This window comes from Phasianus colchicus, chromosome 37, assembly GCF_987193195.1.
Source record: "Phasianus colchicus chromosome 37, bPhaCol1.hap1.1, whole genome shotgun sequence".
NCBI lineage: Eukaryota > Metazoa > Chordata > Aves > Galliformes > Phasianidae > Phasianus > Phasianus colchicus.
Window position 1 is genome coordinate 1,550,647 of NC_143472.1, and position 18,846 is coordinate 1,569,492.

Genomic DNA, 18,846 nt, shown 5'->3' on the forward strand with positions numbered 1-18,846 from the left:
ACTGGGAGGGACTGGGATGGGACAGGGATGGGACTGGGAGCACTGGGATGTACTGGGAGGGACTGGGATATACTGGGATGGACTGGTCCATACTGGCCCATACTGGTCCATACTGATCCCAAACCAGTCTGTACTGGCCCATACTGGTCTGTACTGGCCCGTACTGGTGCATACTGGTCCATACTGGTCTGTACTGGTTCATACTGGTGTCTCTGGCCCATAGTGGTCCCAACTGATTTGTACTGGTCCCTACTGGACCATACCGGTCCCTACTGGTTTGTACTGGTCCGTACTGTTCATACTGGTCCATACTGGTTTGTACTGGTCCGTACTGGTCCATACTGGTTTGTACTGGTCCATACTGGTCCGTACAGGTTTATATTGGTCTATATTGGTTTAAACTGGTTTATCCTGATCCTTGTTGCTCCATACTGGTTTGTACTGGTCCATACAGGTTCATACTGGTCTGTACTGGTTTATACTGGTTTGTACCGGTCCGTACAGGTTCATATTGGTCTGTACTGGTTTATACTGGTTTGTACTGGTCCGTACAGGTTCATATTGGTCTGTACTGGTTTATACCGGTTCGTACTGGTTTATACTGGTCCATAGCGGTCCGTACAGGTTCATACTGGTCTGTACTGGTTTATACCGGTTCGTACTGGTTTATACTGGTCCATAGCGGTCCGTACAGGTTCATACTGGTCTGTACTGGTTTATACCGGTTCGTACTGGTTTATACTGGTCCATAGCGGTCCGTACAGGTTCATACTGGTCTGTACTGGTTTATACCGGTTCGTACTGGTTTATACTGGTCCATAGCGGTCCGTACAGGTTTATACTGGGCCATGCTGGTCTATACGAGTTTGTACTGATTTTTACTGGTCCGTACTGGTCTATATTAGTTTGTACTGGTTTTTACCGGTCCATATCAGTTCGTGCTGGTCCATACTGGTCTATACTGGTTTATACTGGTCCATACTGGTCTATACTGGTCCATACTGGTGCAGGGAGAAGAAGGAGCTGCAGAAGATCCTGGAGCGGCGCCGGCACCGCAGCATCACAGAGGCGCGAGGACGGGGGGGGCGGCGGCAAACGTAGGGAGACCCCCGGGACCCCCCCGAAAATCCCCCCCCATGGGACCCCCCCCCCAAATTATCACTGGGACGCCAAATACCCTATGGGACCCCCCCCAGATCCCCCTATGAGACCCCCCCCCCAAATTACCCCCTGGGAACCCCCCCAAATTATCATTGGGACCCCCAGTTACCCCATGGGACACCCCCAAATACCCCTTGGGACCCCCCCCCCCCAAATCCCCCCATGGGACCCCCCCCAAATTGCCTCATGGGACCCCCAGATACCCCCCCAGGACCCCCAAATACCTCATGGGACCCCTCCCCAAAATTACCCCCCATGGGACCCCCCCCCCAAATTACCCCCTGGGACCCCCCCCAAATTACCCCCCCCAGGACCCCCGAATTACCCCTATGATGGGACCCCCCCATATCCCCCCATGGGACCCCCCCCCCAAATTACACCTTCGGACCCCCCCCCAAATTATCATTGGGACTCCCAGTTACCCCATGGGACCCCCCCCCAAATTGCCTCATCGGACCCCCAAATACCCCCCATGGGACCCCTCCCCAAATTACCCCATAGGACCCCCCAAATCCCCCCCCCAGACCCCAGTGACCCCCATGTGACCCCCCCCCCCCCCCCAAATTACCCCATAGGACCTCCCAAAACCCCCCTAGGCCCCCCAAATACCCCCCATGGGACCCCTCCCCAAATTACCCCATAGAATCCCCCAACCCCCCCCCCAGGACCCCCAAATACCCTTTGAGACCCCCCCCTAAACCCTGAGACCCCCAAAACCCCCTCCAGGACCCTCAAATACCACCCCAGGACCCCCAAAATGCCCACATGGGACCCCCCCCCCAAATTACCTCATGGGACCCCCCCCCTATCCCCCCATGGGACCCCCCTCAAATCACCCCATGAGACCCCCATTGTAACCCCCAAATCCCCCTCCAAGGACCCCCCATAACCCTGAGACCCCCAATCCCCCCATAGGACCCCCCCCCAAATTACCCCTTGGGACCCCCCCAAAACTCTGAGACCCCCAAATACCCCTTGGGACCCCCCCTAAACTCCCCCTAAACCCTGAGACCCCCAATCCCCCCATAGGACCCCCAAATCCCCCCCCCAGACCCCAGTGACCCCCATGTGACACCCCCCGCCCCCAAATTACCCCATAGGACCCCCCAACCCCCCCCCAGGACCCCCAAATACCCCCCCATGGGACCCCTCCCCAAATTACCCCATAGGACCCCCCAAATCCCCCCCCCAGACCCCAGTGACCCCCATGTGACCCCCCCCCCCAAATTACCCCATAGGACCCCCCAACCCCCCCCCAGGACCCCCAAATACCCCCCATGGGACCCCTCCCCAAATTACCCCATAGGACCCCCCAAACCCCCCCCCCAGGACCCCCAAATGCCCCCCATGGGACCCCTCCCCAAATTACCCTATAGGACCCCCAAATCCCCCCCCCAGACCCCAGTGACCCCCATGTGGCCCCCCTCCCCAAATTACCCCATAGGACCCCCCAAACCCCCCCACCAGGACCCCCAAATGCCCCCGATGGGACCCCTCCCCAAATTACCCCATAGGACCCCCCAACCCCCCCCCAGGACCCCCAAATACCCCCCATGGGACCCCTCCCCAAATTACCCCATAGGACCCCCCAACCCCCCCCCAGGCCCCCCAAATACCCCCCATGGGACCCCTCCCCAAATTACCCCATAGGATCCCCCAAAACCCCCCCCCGGACCCCCAAATACCCCCCATGGGACCCCTCCCCAAATTACCCCATAGGATCCCCCAAATATCCCCCCAGGACCCCCAAATGCCCCCCATGGGACCCCTCCCCAAATTCCCCTATAGGACCCCCAAATCCCCCCCCCAGACCCCAGTGACCCCCATGTGACCCCCCCCCCCCCCAAATTACCCCATAGGACCCCCCAACCCCCCCCCAGGACCCCCAAATACCCCCCCATGGGACCCCTCCCCAAATTACCCCATAGGACCCCCCAACCCCCCCCCAGGACCCCCAAATACCCCCCATGGGACCCCTCCCCAAATTACCCCATAGGACCCCCCAAACCCCCCCCAGGACCCCCAAATGCCCCCCATGGGACCCCTCCCCAAATTCCCCTATAGGACCCCCCAAGCCCCCCCCCCAAGACCCCCAAATGCCCCCCATGGGACCCCCCCCCAAATTACCCCATAGGACCCCCCAACTCCCCCCCAGGACCCCCAAATGCCCCCCATGGGACCCCTCCCCAAATTCCCCTATAGGACCCTCAAATCCCCCCCCCCCCCTTCAGTACCCTAAAATCCCCCCCCAGGACCCCCAAAGCCACGCCACCCCCTCCCCCCCATATCCAAGTGACTCCCATTCGTTAATTAATGGCTCCACCCGCGCTGATTAATTAAGCCCCGTTAATTAATTACCCCCCCCCAGGGAGCTGACGGAGATCAACCGCCGCCACATCACGGAGTCGGTGACGTCCATCAGGAGGGTGAGGGACCCCAAAGGGACCCCAAAGGGACCCTAAAATGACCCCAGTGACCCCAATGTCCCCAAAGTGACCCCAAAGTCCCCAAAGTGACCCCAAAGTGACCCCAAAGACCCCAAAATGACCCCAAAGGGACCCTAAAATGACCCCAGTGACCCCAATGTCCCCAAAGTGACCCCAAAGTCCCCAAAGTGACCCCAAAGTGACCCCAAAGACCCCAAAATGACCCCAAAGGGACCCTAAAATGACCCCAGTGACCCCAATGTGACCCCAATGTCCACAAAGTGACCCCAAAGACCCCAAAATGACCCCAAAGGGACCCTAAAATGAGCCCAGTGACCCCAATGTGACCCCAATGTCCACAAAGGGACCTCAAAGACCCCAAAGTGACCCCAAATTGACCCCAAAGTGACCCCCATGTGACCCCAATGTCCCCAAAGTGACCTCAAAGACCCCAAAATGACCCCAAATTGACCCCAAAGTGACCTCAAAGTGACCCCGGTGTCCCCAAAGTGACCTCAAAGACCCCAAAGTGACCCCAAATTGACCCCAAAGTGACCCCCATGTGACCCCAATGTCACCAAAGTGACCTCAAAGACCCCAAAATGACCCCAAATTGACCCCAAAGTGACCTCAAAGTGACCCTAAAATGACCCCAGGGACCCCAATGTGACCCCAATGTCCCCAAAGTGACCCCAAAGACCCCAAAATGACCCCAAAGGGACCCTAAAATGACCCCAAAGTGACCCCAGTGACCCCAATGTGACCCCAATGTCCCCAAAGTGACCTCAGTGACCCCAATGTGACCCCAAAGTAACCCCTTAGTGACCCCAAACTGACCCCAGTGACCTCAAAGTGACCCCAAAGACCCCAAAATGACCCCAAAGTAACCCTAAAATGATCCCATAGTGACCCCAAAATGACCTCAAAGTGACCCTAAAATGACTCCTAATTGACCCCAAAGTGACCTCAGTGACCCCAGTGACCCAATGTGACCCCAATGTCCCCAATGTGACCCCAATGTGACCCCAACATGACCCCCAAATGACCCTAAAATGACCCCAAAGTGACCTCAAATTGCCCCCATTGCCCCCAATGCCCCCATTCCCCCCATTGCCCCCAATGGCCCCAATGACCCCATTGACCCCAATGCCCCCATTCCCCCATTGCTCCCATTACCCCCATTGACCCCATTACCCCCATTGTCCCCAATGACCCCATTGACCCCAATACCCCAAAGCTGACCCCATAACCCCCATCCCCCCATTACCCCATTGATCCCATTGCCCCCAATGACCCCATTCCCTCCATTGACCCCAATGACCCCATTACCCCCATTCCCCCCATTGCCCCCATTGACCCCAATACCCCCAAAGCTGACCCCATAACCCCCATTACCACCATTGACCCCATTACCCCAAAGCTGACCTCATAACCCCCATTAACACCATTGACCCCATTACCCCCATTGACCCCATTCCCCCCATTGCCCCCAATGACCCCACTGACCCCAATACCCCAAAGCTGACCCCATAACCCCCATTACCCCCATTGACCCCAATGCCCCAATTGACCCCATTGACCCCAATACCCCAAAGCTGACCCCATAACCCCCATCCCCCCATTGAACCCAATGACCCCATTCTCCCCATTGACCCCATTCCCCCCATTGACCCCATTACCCCCATTGACCCCAAAGCCCCCATTGCCCCCAATGACCCCATTCCCTCCATTGACCCCAATACCCCAAAGCTCCCCCCATTGACCCCAATGACCGCATTACCCCCATTACCCCTATTGACCCCATTACCCCCCATTGCCCCCAATGACCCCATTCCCCCCATTGTCCCCATTCCCCCCATTGACCCCATTACCCCCATTCCCCCCATATCCCCCAATGCCCCCAATGACCCCATTGACCCCAATGACCCCATTTCTCCATTGCCCCCATTACCCCCATTGACCCCATTACCCCCATTCCCCCCATTGCCCCCAATGCCCCCAATGTCCCCATTGACCCCAATGACCCCATTCCCCCCCAATGACCCCATTACCCTCATTGACCCCATTCCCCCCATTGACCCCATTCCCCCCATTGACCCCATTCCCATTTCCCCCATTGACCCCAATAGCCCCATTGACCCCAATACCCCCAAAGCTGACCCCATAACCCCCATTGCCCCATTGCCCCCATTGCCCCCATTGACCCCAATGCCCCCAATCCCCCCAATGACCCCATTGACCCCAATACCCCAAAGCTGACCTCATAACCCCCATTACCACCATTGACCCCATTACCCCCATTGACCCCATTCCCCCCATTGCCCCCAATGACCCCATTGGCCCCAATACCCCAAAGCTGACCCCATAACCCCCATCCCCCCATTACCCCATTGATCCCATTGCCCCCAATGACCCCATTCCCTCCATTGACCCCAATGACCTCATTGACCCCAAAGACCCCATTCCCCCCATTGACCCCATTACCCCCATTACCCCCATTCCCCCCATTACCCCCATTGACCCCAATACCCCCAAAGCTGACCCCATAACCCCCATTACCACCATTGACCCCATTACCCCAAAGCTGACCTCATAACCCCCATTAACACCATTGACCCCATTACCCCCATTGACCCCATTCCCCCCATTGCCCCCAATGACCCCACTGACCCCAATACCCCAAAGCTGACCCCATTCCCCCCATTGCCCCCAATGACCCCACTGACCCCAATACCCCAAAGCTGACCCCATAACCCCCATTACCCCCATTGACCCCAATGCCCCAATTGACCCCATTGACCCCAATACCCCAAAGCTGACCCCATAACCCCCATCCCCCCATTTACCCCAATGACCCCATTTCCCCCATTGACCCCATTCCCCCCATTGCCCCCATTACCCCCATTGACCCCAAAGCCCCCATTGCCCCCAATGACCCCATTCCCTCCATTGACCCCAATACCCCAAAGCTCCCCCCATTGACCCCAATGACCGCATTACCCCCATTACCCCCATTACCCCCATTGAACCCATTGCTCCCATTGACCCCAATGCCCCCATTAACCCCATTACCCCTATTGACCCCATTACCCCCCATTGCCCCCAATGACCCCATTACCCTCATTGACCCCATTCCCCCCATTGTCCCCATTCCCCCCATTGACCCCATTACCCCCATTCCCCCCATATCCCCCAATGCCCCCAATGACCCCATTGACCCCAATGACCCCATTTCTCCATTGCCCCCATTACCCCCATTGCCCCCATTACCCCCATTGCTCCCATTGACCCCAATGCCCCCATTGACCCCAATGACCCCATTAACCCCATTGCCCCTATTGACCCCATTGCCCCCCATTGCCCCCCATTTACCCCAATGACCCCATTTCCCCCATTGACCCCATTACCCCCATTCGCCCCATTGTCCCCAATGACCCCATTGACCCCAATACCCCCAAAGCTGACCCCATTCCCCCCATTACCCCCATTGACCCCATTTCCCCCATTCCCCCCATTGCCCCCAATGCCCCCAATGCCCCCATTGACTCCAATGACCCCATTTCTCCATTGACCCCAATGACCCCATTCCTCCATTGCCCCCATTCCCCCCATTAACCCCAATGCCCCCATTGCTCCCATTGACCCCACTGGCCCCATTGACCTCAATGACCCCATTGACCCCATTACCCCTATTGACCCCATTACCCCCCATTGTCCCCAATGACCCCATTGACCCCAATGACCCCAATGACCCCATTCCCCCCATTGACCCCATTACCCCAATTCGCCCCATTGCCCCCAATGACCCCATTGACCCCAATACCCCCAAAGCTGACCCCATTCCCCCCATTCCCCCCATTGACCCCATTGACCCCATTGACCCTATTACCCCCATTACCCCCATTGCCCCCAATGACCCCATTGACTCCAATGACCCCATTCCCCCCATTGACCCCATTACCCCCATTCCCCCCATATCCCCCAATGCCCCCAATGACCCCATTGACCCCATTGACCCCATTTCTCCATTGCCCCCATTACCCCCATTGCCCCCATTACCCCCATTGCTCCCATTGACCCCAATGCCCCCATTGACCCCAATGACCCCATTAACCCCATTACCCCTATTGACCCCATTGCCCCCCATTGACCCCAATGACCCCATTTCCCCCATTGACCCCATTCCCCCCATTGACCCCATTGACCCCATTACCCCCATTCCCCCCATTGACCCCAATGCCCCCATTGACCCCAATGACCCCATTCCTCCATTGCCCCCATTACCCCCATTCCCTCCATTGACCCCAATGCCCCCATTGACCCCAATGACCCCGTTCCCCCCATTGACCCCATTCCCCCCATATCCCCCAATGCCCCCAATGCCCCCAATGACCCCATTGACTCCAATGACCCTATTACCCCCATTGACCCCAATGCCCCCAATACCCCCAAAGCTGACCCCATAACCCCCATTACCCCCATTGACCCCCATGCCCCCATTGACCCTAATGACCCCATTCCCTCTATTGGCCCCATTGCCCCCATTGACCCCAATGCCCCCAATGCCCCCATTGACCCCATTGACCCCAATACCCCAAAGCTGACCCCATATCCCCCATCCCCCCATTCCCCCATTGACCCCAATGACCCCATTCCCCCCATTGACCCATTACCCCCATTCCCCCCATATCCCCCAATGCCCCCAATGACCCCATTGCCCCCATTTCTCCATTGCCCCCATTACCCCCATTGCTCCCATTGACCCCAATGCCCCCATTGACCCCAATGACCCCATTAACCCCATTACCCCTATTGACCCCATTGCCCCCCATTGACCCCAATGACCCCATTTCCCCCATTGACCCCATTCCCCCCATTGACCCCATTGACCCCATTACCCCCATTCCCCCCATTGACCCCAATGCCCCCAATGACCCCATTCCTCCATTGCCCCCATTACCCCCATTCCCTCCATTGACCCCAATGCCCCCATTGACCCCAATGCCCCCCATTGACCCCAATGACCCCATTATCCCCATTCCCCCCATATCCCCCAATGCCCCCAATGACCCCATTGACCCCATTTCTCCATTGCCCCCATTACCCCCATTGCCCCCATTACCCCCATTGCTCCCATTGACCCCAATGCCCCCCATTGACCCCAATGACCCCATTAACCCCATTACCCCTATTGACCCCATTACCCCCATTGCCCCCAATGACCCCATTGACCCCAATGACCCCATTCCCCCCATTGACCCCATTACCCCCATTCCCCCCATATCCCCCAATGCCCCCAATGACCCCATTGACCCCAATGACCCCATTTCTCCATTGCCTCCATTACCCCCATTGCTCCCATTGACCCCAATGCCCCCATTGACCCCAATGACCCCATTAACCCCATTACCCCTATTGACCCCATTGCCCCCCATTGCCCCCCATTTACCCCAATGACCCCATTTCCCCCATTGACCCCATTCCCCCCATTGCCCCCAATGCCCCCATTGACCCCAATGACCCCATTCCTCCATTGCCCCCATTCCCCCCATTAACCCCAATGCCCCCATTGCCCCCAATGACCCCAAAGCCGACCCCATAACCCCCCCCCCCCATTGCCCCCCCCCCAGCTGGAGGAGGCTCAGCAGCGCCGTCAGGAGAAGCTGCTGGAGGGGCACCGGGGGATCCTACAGCAGATCCAGGATGAGGAGCCACGGGTATTTGGGGTCGGGGGTCCTAAAAGGGGGGGGGGGGGTCACAAAAATCGGGGGAGGGGGTCTTCATCCTATGGGGGGGGGATCTGGGGGTCTCAGAGGGGGGGGTGGGGGAATTGGGTGGGGGTTTGGAGGGGGGGTTTTAGCTGGGTTTGGGGTGGGGGGGTCCAAATGGGATTTGGGATTTCTATGGGGGTCTGGGGGGGGGGGGTCTGAATGGGATTTGGGGGGGGTGGCCAGGTGGGATTTGGGGTTTCTATGGGGGTCTGGAGGGGGGGAGGACTGAATGGGATTTGGGGGGGGGTCCAGGTGGGATTTGGGGTTTCTATGGGGTCTGGGGGGGGAGGACTGAATGGGATTTGGGGTCTGGGGGGTCCAGGTGGGATTTGGGGTTTCTATGGGGGCCTGGGGGGGGGGGGGGGTCTGAATGGGATTTGGGGGGGGGTCCAGGTGGGATTTGGGGTTTCTATGGGGGTCTGGGGGGGTCCAGGTGGGATTTGGGGTTTCTATGGGGGTCTGGAGGGGAGGAGGACTGAATGGGATTTGGGGGGGGGTCCAGGTGGGATTTGGGGTCTCTATGGGGGTGTGGGGGGTCCAGGTGGGATATGGGGGGGGGTGGGGGGGGTCAAGTTGGCATTTGGGGTCTCTATGGGGGTCTGGGGGGGGGGAGGAGTGAATGGGATTTGGGGGGGTCCAGGTGGGATTTGGGGTCTCTATGGGATCTGGGGGGTCCAGGTGGGATTTGGGGTTTTCCTTGGGGGGGGGGGGGGGTCTGGGGGGTTCATGTGGGATTTGGGGTCTCTATGGGGGTCTGGGGGGGGGTCCAGGTGGGATCTGGGGGGTTTCAGGTGGGATTTGGGTTTTTCATGGGGGTCTGGTGGCTGGGGGGGGGGGTGTCAGAGGGATTTTTTCGGTGCTCAACCCCCTAATTTTTGGGTGTCCCCCCCCCCCCCCCCCAAAACAGCTGGCACAGGAGCTGGAGCGGGGCTGGGAGCTGCCCCCCCATTTTGGGGGGGGAGTTGGCAATGGGGCACCACCCCCCCCTGGGACCACCCCCCAAACTGACACTGAGGACTTCACCGTGCTGTGACCCCCCCCCCCACCTTCAATCCCCCCCCCCCAAAAAAAAACCCTGTTTAGGGTTTGCAAAGGGGAGGGGGGGGGGCTCATTTTGGGGACCCCCACCCCCACATTTTCCTCCTGGGGGGCCCATGTGCCCCCCCCCCCCAATGACCACTAAAGGGGTGTCACCCCCCCCCCGAAACACACGCTCCAACCCCCCCCCCCCCCCACCTCACATTCCAACCCCCCCTCCCCACAACCCCCAAAATTTGGGGGGGGGGGGGGAGCACATAATAATGGGGACCCCCCCAAAAAAATATTGGGGGGGGGGGGGAAATATTCACACTACAGCATTTCACACACACATCCCCCCCCCCCTCTCGAATTCAGCCTTGGGGGGGGGGGCACACACACTCCAACCCCCCCCCCACCCCCCCACTCCAAAATAGGGGTGATGGGGGGGGGGGGGGGGGTGTCTTTTAAAGGGCTATTCTCCTAAATTTGGGCGGGGGGGGGCACCTGTCTGTCCCGCTCTGCTGTGGGGGGGGGGGGGCACCTATAAAACGGTGCCCCCCTCCTTAATTAACCCCCCCCCCCCCAATTAATTCTCCTATTGTATAATAAGAGCTCTTTATTCTTCTATGGATGCCTCCATATAATTTGTTTTTTTGGGGGGGGGGCAACGACGCCCTCAATTTGGGGGTCTTTAAATTGGGGGAGGGCGGGTTTATGGGGGGGGTTGGGGGTCACCGGGGGGGGCGGCGCCTCCACCATCTCTCCAAAGCTTCACGCCAACCCCCCCCTCCGCCCCCCCCCGGGACCCCCAACCCCATCCAGCGGCCGCGGGGCGTCCCCCCCACACTTGTGGGGCGCGGAAGGACCTGGGGGGGGGGAAATGGGGAGGGGGGGTCAGTGTGCGTCACCAATGGGAGCCCACTGACCCCATAGAGACCCCGCCGACCCCATAGAAAGCCCATTGACCCCATAGGGAGCCCACCGACCCCATAGAGAACCCACTGACCCCATAGAGACCCCATTGAACCCATAGAGACCCCATTGGTCCCATAGAGACCCCATTGAACCCATAGAGACACCATTGATCCCATAGAGAGCCAACTGACCCCATAGAGACCCCATTGATCCCATAGAGACCCCATTGATCCCATATAGAGCCCACCGACCACCATAGAGACCCCATTAACCCCACAGAGACCCCACTGACCCCATAGAGACCCCACTGATCCCATAGAGACCCCACCGACCCCATAGAAACCCCGCTGACCCCATAGAAACCCCGCTGACCCCATAGAGACCCCATTGGTCCCATAGAGACCCCATTGACCCCATAGAGACCCCACCGACCCCATAGAGACCCCATTGACCCAATAGAAAGCCCAATGACCCCGTAGAGACCCCATTGATCCCATAGACCCCAATGTGATCCTAATGCCCCATAGAGACCCCGCTGACCCTATAGAGACCCCATTAACCCCACAGAGAGCCCACTGACCCCATAGAGACCCCATTGAAACCATGGAGAGCCCAGTGACCCCATAGAGACCCCGCTGACCCCATAGAGACCCCACTGATCCCATAGAGACACCATTGATCCCATAGAGACCCTGCTGACCCCATAGAGACCCCACTGATCCCATAGAGACACCATTGATCCCATAGAGACCCTGCTGACCCCATAGAGACCCGACCGACCCCATAGAGACCCCATTGATCCCATAGAGACACCATTGATCCCATAGAGACCCCGCTGACCCCATAGAGACCCCACTGACCCCATAGAGACCCCATTGGTCCCATAGAGACCCCACTGATCCCATAGAGACCCTGCTGACCCCATAAAGACCCCATTGGTCCCATAGAGACCCCATTGATCCCATATAGAGCCCACCGACCTCATAGAGACCCCGTTAACCCCACAGAGACCCCACTGACCCCATAGAGACCCCACTGATCCCATAGAGACCCCACCGACCCCATAGAAACCCCGCTGACCCCATAGAGAGCCGACTGACCCCATAGAGATCCCACCGACTCCATAGAGAGCCCATTGGTCCCATAGAGACCCCATTGATCCCATATAGAGCCCACCGACCCAATAGAGACCCCATTAACCCCACAGAGACCCCATTGATCCCATAGAGACGCCATTGATCCCATAGAGACCCCGCTGACCCCATAGAGACCCCACTGACCCCATAGAAACCCCGCAGACCCCATAGAGACTCCACTGACCCCATAGAGACCCCACTGACCCCATAGAGACCCCACTGACCCCATATAGAGCCCACCGACCCCATAGAGACCCCATTGAACCCATAGAGACCCCACTGACCCCATAGAGACCCCATTGAACCCATAGAGACCCCATTGATCCCATATAGAGCCCACCGACCCCATAGAGACCCCATTGATCCCAGAGACCCCACTGACCCCATAGAAGCCCCACTGACCCCATAGAAGCTCCATTCACTCTATAGAAACCCCATTGACCCCATAGACACCCCACTGATCCCATACAGACCCCACTGACCCCATAGAGACCCCATTGATCCCATAGAGACCCCATTGATCCCATAGCCTACTGACCCCATAGAAAGCCCAATGACCCCGTAGAGAACCCAATGACCCCACAGAGACCCCACTGACCCCATAGAAGCCCCACTGATCCCATAGAGACCCCACTGACCCCATAGAGACCCCATTGAACCCATAGAGACCCCATTGACCCCATAGAGAGCCTACTGATCCCATAGAAGCCCCACTGGCCCCATAGAGACCCCATTGGCCCCATAGAGACCCCATTGATCCCATAGAGACCCCATTGATCCCATATAGAGCCCATTGAACCCATAGAGACACCATTGATCCCATAGAGACCCCACTAACCCCATAGAAGCCCCACTGACCCCATAGACACCCCATTGATCCCATAGAGACCCCACTAACCCCATAGAGACCCCATTGATCCCATAGAGACCCCACTGACCCATAAAACCCCATATAACCCCATAAAACCCCACATAACCTCATAAGACCCCACATAAGCCCATAAGACCCTATATCTGGCCCCATCTCACTCCATCTCATCCTATATAGCCCCATAAAACCCCACATAACTTCAGAAGACCCTACATCTTCCCCCATATAACCCCATAACCCCCCATATAACCCTATATCCCACCCCATAAGACCCCATGTAACCCCATAAAACCCTATAACCCTATATCTGACCCTATAAGACCCCATATAACCCCATAAGACCCGATAACCCTATATAACCCCATATAACCCCATAACCCCACGTGACACCGTGACCCCACGTGACCGGAAGTCCCACCAGCAGCTGGCCCATAAGACCCGACCCCATATAACCCCATATCCCCACGTGACCCCACGTAACCCCCGTGACCCCACGTGACCGGAAGCCCCACTAGCAGCTGGCGCATAAAACCCGGTAATCCCATATAACCCCATATCCCCACGTGACCCCACGTGACCGGAAGTCCCACCAGCAGCTGGCCCATAAGACTCCATATAACCCCATATCCCCACGTGACCCCACGTGACCGGAAGTCCCACCAGCAGCTGGCCCATAAGACCCGGTAACCCCATATCCCCACGTGACCCCACGTGACCGGAAGCCCCACAAGCAGCTGGCCCCTAAGACCCGACAACCCCATATAACCCCATATCCCCACGTGACCCCACGCGACCCCACGTGACCGGAAGTCCCACCAGCAGCTGGAACTCATCGCTCATCCTGCGCAGCTCCCTGCCGTACCGCCGCGCCGCCCACAGCACGGGGGGGGCGGAGCGGGAGCGGCCCCGAAACGGGGGGGGGGGCGAACTTCCTGTGCCCCCCCCTGCGTCTGTCAATGGAGGGGGGGGGGAGAGTAAGGAGTCCAAAATCTGGGGGGGGGGGGGGTCTTAAATGGGGGGTGGGGGTCTGAGCTTCCTGTCCCCCCCCCAAAACGTGTCTGATATTGCGGGGGGGGGAAAGGGCCCCAAAATTTGGGGGGGGGTCTTGAAGGGTGGAGGGGGGGTGAGCTTCCTGTGCCCCCCCCGTGTCTGTCAATGGAGGGGGGGGGGAGAGTAAGGAGTCCAAAATTCGGGGGGGGGTCTTAAACGGGGGGGGGGGGGGGGGAATCTGAGCTTCTTGTGCCCCCCCACACCCACGTGTCTGATATTGGGGGAGAAAGGGCCCCAAAATTTGGGGGGGGGGTCTTAAAGGGGGGGGGGGGGTGAGCTTCCTGTTCCCCTCCCCCGTGTCTGTTTATGGGGGGGGGGAGAGTAGGGAATCTAAAAGGTGGGGGGGGGTCTTAAAGGGGGTGGGGGGGGCGAGCTTCCTGTCCCCCCCCCAAACGTGTCTGATATTGCGGGGGGGGGAAAAGGGCCCCAAAATTTGGGGGGGGGGGGGTCTTAAATGGGGGGGGGCGAATTTCCTGTGCCCCCCCCCCCACGTGTCTGCTATTGACGGAGGGGGGAAAGGGCCCCAAAATTTGGGGGGGGGTCTTGAAGGGTGGAGGGGGGGTGAGCTTCCTGTGCCCCCCCCCCCCCCGTGTCTGCTACTTGGGGGGGGGGCAATGGGGGGGTCCTAAAGGGGGGTCCTGAGTGGGGGCTTCAAAATGGGGGGGGTCCTAAGGACAGGGTTCTAATGAGGGGGGGCTACAAAGGGGGGGGCAGTGGGGGGGTTTCAATGGAGGAGGCAATTGGGGGATGAGGGGGGGCTTCAAAATGGGGGGAGGGATCCTAATGGGGGTACCAGTGTGGGGGGGGCCCAATGGGGGGGGTCAATGAGGGGTCCTGAGTGGGGGCTTCAAAATGGGGGGGGGTCATAAGAACAGGATTCCAATGGGGGGGGTCCTAATGGGGGGGGTCCCAATTTGGGAGGGGGGTCAAATAGGAATCCCAATGGGGGGGGGAGGGGATCCAATGGGGGGGCTTAAGTGGGGGCTTCAAAATGGGGGGGGTCCTAAGGACAGGGTTCTAATGGGGGGGGGATTCAAAGGGGGGGGGGCAGTGGGGGGGTTTCAATGGAGGAGGCAATTGGGGGATGAGGGGGGGCTTCAAAATGGGGGGGGGGTCCTAATGGGGGTCCCAGTGTGGGGGGGGCCCAATGGGGGGGGTCAATGAGGGATTCTGAGTGGGGGTTTCAAAATGGGGGGGGTCCTAAGGACAGGGTTCTAATGGGGGGGGCTACAAAGGGGGGGGCAGTGGGGGGGTTTCAATGGAGGAGGCAATTGGGGGATGAGGGGGGGGCTTCAAAATGGGGGGCGGGATCCTAATGGGGGTCCCAGTGTGGGGGGGGCCCAATGGGGGGGGTCAATGAGGGGTCCTGAGTGGGGGCTTCAAAATGGGGGGGTCCTAATGGGGGAGTCCCAAAGGGGGGGGGGGCAATGGGGGGGGTTCCAATGGAGGAGTCAATTGGGGGTCCTGAAAGGGGTCTTCAAAATGGGGGGGTCCTAATGGGGGTCCCAGTTGGGGGGGGTCAATGAGGGGTCCTGAGTGGGGGCTTCAAAATGGGGGGGTCCTAATGGGGGTCCCAGTGTGGGGGGGGGCCCAATGGGGGGGTCATAAAGGGGGGTCCTGAGTGGGGGGTTTCAAAATTGGGGGGGGGTCCTAAGAATAGGATTCTAATCAGGGGGGGGTTCCAAAAGGGGGGGTCCCAATGGGGGGTCCTGAGTGGGGGCTTCAAAATGGGGGGGTCCTAAGGACAGGGTTCTATTGGGGGGGGGTCCAATGGTTCCTAATGGGGGGGGTCCCAAAGTGGGGGGGGGTCCAATGGGGGGTCCTGAGTGGGGGGTTTCAAAATGGGGGGGGGTCATAAGAACAGGATTCCAATGGGGGGGGTCCCAATGGGGGCCCAATGGGGGGGGTCCCAATGGGGGGTCCTGAGTGGGGGGTTTCAAAATGGGGGGGGACAGGGGGGCTCCTAAGTGGAGAGTTCTAATGGGGGGGGGGGGACAGAGCGGGGGGGGTCCTAAGAGGAGGATTCCAATGGGGGGTTTTAAGGACAGGATCCTTTTAGGTGGGGGGGGGGGTCTTAATGGGGTGTTGGGGTGTGGGGGGGGGGGGGTCTCACCTGTGGGGGTGCCGGCAGGGCTGGAACCGGAGCTGCCCCCCCCCCCCCATGGGGATTCGGGGGGGTCCCGGGGGCCGGGAAGGGGGGGGGGCTCCTCCGGGAACTCCTCGATGCTGAACATGGTCAGGGCATGATGGCCTGGGGGGGGGCACGGGGGGGAGGAAAGACCCCCATTTTTACCCCCTAAATCAACCCCCCCCCCCCCAAAATCCCACTCAATGAGAACAAAAATGCCCCCCCCCCCCCCATGAAAGACTCCAAAATGGCTCTAAATGACCCCAAAATGAGCCTTAAGTGACCCCAAAGCGCCCCCCCCCCCGCACTGAAAACCCCACTAAATGACCCCAAAATCCCCCCCCCCCAAAGGACCTTCCCCAAAAGACCCCAAAATGAGCCACAAAATGACCCCCCCGCACCAAAGGCCCCCCAAAATGACCCCAAAATCTCACAAAATGACCTCAAAAATCCTCCCCCAAAAAGACCCCCCTAAAAGACCCCAAAATGACCCCAAAAGTCCCCCCCCACCCTCAAAACCCCCAAAACGGCTCTAAATGACCCCAAACTGAGCCTCAAATAACCCCAAAGCGACCCCCCCCACCCCAAAAACCCCCTAAAATGACCCCAAAATATCAAAAAATGACTCCCAAAATCCCCCCCCAAAAGCCCCCTGGCCCCAAAATACCCCAAAATGACCCCAAAAGAGCCTCAAAATGACCCCAAAACGACCCTCCCCGCACCAAAACCCCACAGTGACCCCAAAATCTCACAAAATGACCCCAAAAATCCCCCCCAAAAAAAAGATCCCCCCCAGCAGATCCCAAACTGAGCCTCAAAATGACCCCAAAGCGACCCCCCCCACCAAAAACCCCACAAAATGACCCCAAAAATCCCCTCCCCAAAAGCCCCCTGCCCCCAAAATCACCCCCAAAATGACCCCCCCACCCTAAAAGCTCCAGAAAGTGACCCCAAAATCTCACAAAATGACCCCAAAAGTCCCCCCCACCCTAAGAATCCCCAAAATAGCTCTAAATGAGCCTTAAAACCCCAAAAAAACCCACAGAATGACCCCAAAATCCTCCCCCAAAGCCCCCCTGCCCCCAAAATGTCCCAAAATCACCCCAAAATGACCCTCAAAGGACCCCAAAACGACCCCCCACCCCAAAAGCCCCACAAAATGACCCCAAAATCCCGAATAAAACCCCCAAAAATGAACCCTGATGACCCCAAAAACCCCCAAAACCCCAATTCCCACCCCAAAATCCCCATTTTTCACCTCAACCCCCCCCCAAACTTCCCCTCACCCCCCTCCCCAATCCTAACCCGACCACCCCCCAAAATTCCGACCCCCAAGTTCCCATTTTTAAGTCCAAAAGCCCCAAAATCCCAGTTTTTAATCCCAAAATTCGCATTTCTGACCCCAAAATCCCCATTTTTTACCCCCAAACTCCCCAACTCCGACCCCAAAATCCCCATTTCTCACCCCAAAACCCCCGAAACCCCCAACCCTCAGCCCCCCCAACCCCAACCCGACCCCCTCCCCAAACCCCGACCCCAAAACCCCCATTTTTAACCCCAAAATCCCCATTTTTTACCCCAAAACTCCCCAACTCCGACCCCCAAATCCCCATTTTTCCCCCCAAAACCCCCCGCCCCCCCAACCCCAACCCGACCCCCTCCCCCAAACCCGACCCCAAAACCCCAATTTTTAACCCCAAAAAGCCCCAAAATCCCCGTTTTTAACCCCAAATTCTCCCCCCTCTGCCCCTCCCCCCACCTCCACTCCACCGCCTCTCCGCGTCCCTCCGCGCTTCCGCTTCCGGCTTGACACCGCCGCCCGCCAATCACCGCCCGGCATCCTCATTACGTCACCAAACCCCACCCATAACTTTCGCTTCGCTTCGCTTCCTTTTCCGCTCCTCGCCACTCGTCCCGCCTCCCCTCTCTTCCTATTGGCTGCTTGTTGACAGCGCCGCGTCTGATTGGCTGAGCAAGGCGGAAGCGGCGCCATTTTGAGTCGGAGCGGAGGCGCGATCCTTAAAGGCCTTAAAAACAGGTTTTAAACGGCGCAAAGATGAGATGAAAGCGCGGAAAAAAGGGGAAAACGGTGGAGAAAAGGCCGATTTTTGTGGTTTGGTTTGCAGCGGGATGGAAATGGGTGGATGTGGGGCCGGGGCCTCTGCACCAAAGCCGGTGTTGCTCAGTGGGGATGAAGCGGTGGGGGATGGAAAGCGCTGAGGTGCCCGGGGGGGGGGGTTCATTAGCATATGCTAATGAGCCACTGGGAAGGAATGAATATGTATGTAGATGACTGCATATGCAAATCTGAGGTAGGGATCGAGCTGCCCCGTAGTTGGAGGGCTGCCCTATAATTGCAGAGCAGCCC

General features: G+C 58.6%; 1 protein-coding gene across 2 annotated transcripts in view; it reads left to right on the forward strand.

Moving 5' to 3' along the window:
- Positions 1-10,515, forward strand: part of PLCB3 (phospholipase C beta 3) — a 110,943-nt gene extending 100,428 nt beyond the window's left edge. For both annotated transcript variants that reach the window (XM_090129761.1, XM_090129762.1), the window contains 4 exons: positions 1,011-1,097; positions 3,530-3,587; positions 9,218-9,304; positions 10,266-10,515. In XM_090129761.1, the coding sequence (XP_089985887.1) occupies positions 1,011-1,097; positions 3,530-3,587; positions 9,218-9,304; positions 10,266-10,391 (358 nt within the window). In that variant the 3' untranslated portion in view covers positions 10,392-10,515. The remainder of the gene's footprint in view (positions 1-1,010; positions 1,098-3,529; positions 3,588-9,217; positions 9,305-10,265) is intronic.
- Positions 10,516-18,846: the final 8,331 nt, after the last annotated feature.